General features: G+C 48.1%; 1 protein-coding gene across 1 annotated transcript in view; it reads right to left on the bottom strand.

Moving 5' to 3' along the window:
- The window catches only part of TMX3 (thioredoxin related transmembrane protein 3), a 68,627-nt gene extending 64,762 nt beyond the window's left edge, over positions 1-3,865 (bottom strand). The window contains exons 1-2 of the mRNA XM_019524683.1: positions 3,774-3,865; positions 3,594-3,648 (exon numbers count right to left, since the gene is read on the bottom strand). Of these exons, the coding sequence (XP_019380228.1) occupies positions 3,594-3,648; positions 3,774-3,810 (92 nt within the window). The 5' untranslated portion in view covers positions 3,811-3,865. The remainder of the gene's footprint in view (positions 1-3,593; positions 3,649-3,773) is intronic.
- Positions 3,866-4,399: the final 534 nt, after the last annotated feature.

The raw sequence follows: 4,399 nt of genomic DNA, 5'->3' as shown, positions 1-4,399 counted from the left end.
GGGGGGGGGGGGGGGAAATCACCCCCTCTCACTTCCAAATTATCTATGGATGTTTTTCAACATGACTGACAGCCATGAAACAACAACCACCCTCCACCCCCACCAAGAATATTAAGGCACATTTTCAATGTGCCTAGTATAGTTCTCCAAATAAGAAACAGGCTAGACAAACCAAAGAAATGGATAAGAACAAGATGCAATGCAGCAGCTAAGTTAATTTCCCATTTGAACCTTTGATGTTTCCCCCCAAATAATTTACCTTTACATAATTAATTGAATATCATACTCACAAGGCAAGAGGGACTTTTCAAAAGCTGTTAGTAACACATTATTTATGAAACATACCTTGAGTTATTAAAGGATGCATTTTCATTAGTTCAATTATTTTCACACCTTTTTTGCTTTTACATATTTCTCTCAGGTTAATAAAAGCCAAACCATGCTCTAACATTCTTAACGTCACAGAAATCAAAGCTAATTTTAAAAAGAAAGAAAGAAAATTTTTGTAAAAATTGAAAAAAAAAAAAATGTATGTTATATAAAGCTTAACTTTTACACCAAATGCATTTAGAACAGCACCATTTTCACCTAAATAGACTAGAATAAAGTTTAAGCAGCTTTGACTTTATGAAGTCCTACTCTTAATTTTTAATTATTTAATGATTTTATACAAGTTCTTGGTGGGGGGGGCAGGGGAAGCAAAATTAATGCTACAGTTATGTACTAAAGCAGCACTGCTCAACCTGTCTTGTCTGCAGTCACTTTAGTACTAACTAGATAAGGGTAGAATGGAAGCAGAAAAGAAAGAATAGTGGCACGCCTTGCCCAAATTGGAATAGCAAAACAGTGATATGGGTAGACATAGAAACTAGGTCTGGGAGATGCCACTGGTCTCCTACTGCCACAGATAAGATCCTGCCACTGCTCCCCTGCCACCAGATATCTGGACCTGTGGGGACCTAGCTGATGGGCTAGAGACTGAGCACCACTTTGTGAAATGATTAGATGCAAATGAAATATGATAACATTTTTACAACTTTCTGTTGAAATTCTGGATGTTTTAAATCCATAACCATGCAAGACAAACTAAGAAGTCCTGCCTACAGACTACTGACTTTCTAATACTAGTATTTTCTGTCCTTTACCCCTCAACACCAAGCCATCATTAAATATTGATAGGCGGTTATGTGCTCATATATACAAGAATACATACATTTTTTCCTGTACCTAATAGAGTCAATTATGAAGAATTTACATAAAAGTTATCACTTCAGTAATACCTAGTAAACCAAATTTGATCTCCAGGAAAAGAATTCACAGCCATGTATTGTAATAATACATTTTCTGGACCTTTCAAGTACTAGTGATGTATTACTTAATGGTAAATTATGATGCCATGATACATATTACAACAGTCTAAGGCAGTGATTCTTAAACAGGGTGCCATGAAATCCTTCTAAGCCAGTCACATAATATTAGCACTATTACATGTGCAAATACCTCTATCTGATTCCCAAGATAAACCCAAAGATTTCAAATAGGAATCCACAGGGTCAAAACATTCTGTTGACCTTTATCAGCTTTATGCGACAGAAGAATTGTACTAGTATTTGTCCCCAGTCAAAAAACAAGTGAATGCTAAGAAAGAACTGGCTTCTTCTGAGGGGTGTCCTGAGAGCAAAGAAGCTGAGAACCACTGGTCTATGGTGAGCCAGTGGGCTTAATTCTAGCAGCTCCAGAGAAGCAAGCTCTATAGGCTGAATGCTACAGATACTAAAGATAGGTAATAAAAGAGGATTCAATTTTAAGGAGGATGACGGGTATTGCTAAAATAGATTCATAGAACACTTTCTACAGGGGCTGGTTTGGTTCTGGGTGCCTCCCTTTTTAAAAAAAACAGCTAAGAGTTAGGGTGGTCATGAGCAGGAATGTGAACAGTGAAACAGCTGGACCCCCTTTCTGACTACATGTTAGGAGCAGCAGCTAGGGATTTTTTAATCCCATCCCCAAACATACTGGGCTGTTTAGGGTCCAGGCTCAGGCCAAGACAGCAACAGCAAGTTTCATCCCCCTGCCTTGGCCTACTAGATGCTCCCCACCAGCTTGGGGGGAGATGCAGGGAAGGGGAACCCACCTGCCCCTTGGTGCCACAGTTGCAGGCTGAGCCCAGCCCCTCCCTTCCCCCTGCAGCCTGGATAGAGCAGCTGTGTAGCAGAAGCAGCAGGAGTAGAGAAGGGGAGAGGAGGTGCCTCAGCAGGGATGTAAGGGAGGAATTGTTACCTGCTTTGGGGACCTGAGAGTCCCCGACTGCTGTTCCTGTGACGTTGTCTGCTTGCCCTGATCAGGGAGAAGGGTGGGAGCAGTGGGCGCAGACACCCCTGCAGCACTGGTTACGGCTTCCACACCCCACTTTGCAAATCCTGGATCTGTTTCTGGTTGCAAATCTGGGATCTACTTTCTATCTGTACCTATGTCACTGTCTTGCTGTGCAACTTTGTTCCTTCTCATCTAGGTAGTCCTCAAGAGGCTGCAGGCAAGAACTGTAACAGGTTACTGTGATGCCTACCTTGCAGGACAGGACTCCTGCAAACAGCATAACTCCACTGGCCCCATGCTACCACTTGCTGCTGGACTTTTAAATGCAAGAGATGAGCTAGAAGAAACATCAGCAATACTCCCTGTCATGGGCAGGATGGCCACTGTACGTTTCCCTTTTTGACACCCAACCAGGTCGAGTAACAAGCCACAAAACAATTCATGCATCAGTGGCGCAGCGTGCGTCCGCACTGAGAAAATGGCAGCGGTGCACTTTGAACTAAAACAGGTTTGATGTGCTTTATTTCACTACTATTTTCTCAGCGGGGATGTGCTGTGCTGCCGATACACACGATGCGTGGGCACTTTTGAATTAGCACAACTTGCTAATTAAAGCACCCAGCTCCACATCATCAGTAGCATGTGTAATAATGCCCAAAGACACTGCCTTCACAAACCCAAGCCCCGCGCCCCCTGCTCTGACATCCCAATGCAGCTTTGCCAGGTGTACAATAAGTTATCGTATCTGCATGATAATTTCATGCCTTGTACAAGGTACGATCAAAAACAGTAAAAGCATTCAGAACGTATGATCATTGAGGCAGCTCGTTGATGCAGCACAAGTGAAACCCAAGTCGCTCTCAGAGAGCCTTAACCAACTTTTGGACTTGCCATCAATGCATCCTCATGACTGCTTGCCTCGAAATAAAGGCTTCCACTTGGATGACCTGGGTCTCACTCACTCACCAGCGAGTTGTAGCCAGCAATATGAAGTAAATAAGACGACTTATTTGCATACTCATTCACATTTTTTTTTTAACCAGCTGTAGTATTGCTCTGAACGAAATGCGATCGTTTCGAGCTTCCACAACGATTCTGTCATAGTTAAGACCTGGCAACGCTGCCCCAATGCCAGCAGGATGATGCCTCAGGCAAGCCGCTCGGCTGCGGGGCGGGGGGAAGCGAGTCCGGGCGGAAAAGGCACCCCCGCCTCGGCCCCCCGCAAGAAGCAGACCCCACCCCCGGGAAGCAGGGCGGTCGGGCTCGGGGGTACTCACGAGTCGTCCAGCTCCGCTACGGCCGCCGCCTCCGAGGCCAGGACCAGCGCAGACACTGCCGGGGAGACGGAGGGATCACGTCAGGCCCGGCGGAACGCCCACACCCCCGGCAGGGCCCGGAGCTGAGCGACGCTGCCCGCCACCCCTAGCATCTCCCCCGGGAGCCCCGTGCCCGGTTACCTGCCGCCCAGAGGAGCCGCCGGCCCGACGCTGCCATGTTGCCAGGATCCTCTCTCCACCCGGCCGGAAGGGGAAGAGGAAGAGGAAGCGGCGCGTGGAGATAGCACCATGCATGCGCATGCGCGCGGGAAGCAAACAGGTGCTATTGCCGCCCTTCGTTCAAGGCCAAAACGGGCGGGTGGCGGTGCCTACAGGCCCCGCCCCCTCTGTCCCCAGTGGCCCAATGGAAGCAAGCGGGGCGCCGGGCAAGGGCAAGACGCCTAGCCCCGCCCCCGGCGTTCTGTGGACTTTGGCGGCAACTGTCACGTGCGCGCCCCGTGGAAAAGGGGCGGGGCCTGGAGCATTTTGGCGCCTTTGTGCTCTGGGGCGCGTCACGGGATAGGGGGGTTTCTGCTCTGTCCGCAGTAGCTAGGCTGCTAGCATTCCTTCTGCTGAAGGCAGCTGGTAATACCCTAGCCTTGTGTACTTGCATGGGGGAGGAGAAGGGAGAGGCAAAGAGCAGCCCTGGTTAGGTGCTTCCCCCTGGGGCAACTGAGGGGGGCAGATTCTGCTTGAGGGGGATGCAAAGACAGAGCTGGCAGCTATATGGGGGAGGCAGGCTGGGCCAGTATCCAGGCTTCAAGTTA

Source organism: Gavialis gangeticus, unplaced genomic scaffold (genome assembly GCF_001723915.1).
Source record: "Gavialis gangeticus isolate Ggan-Ray unplaced genomic scaffold, GavGan_comp1, whole genome shotgun sequence".
NCBI classification, from domain to species: Eukaryota; Metazoa; Chordata; order Crocodylia; family Gavialidae; genus Gavialis; species Gavialis gangeticus.
Note: the sequence above shows the minus strand (reverse complement) of the source record. Positions and strands in the feature narration are given on the sequence as shown.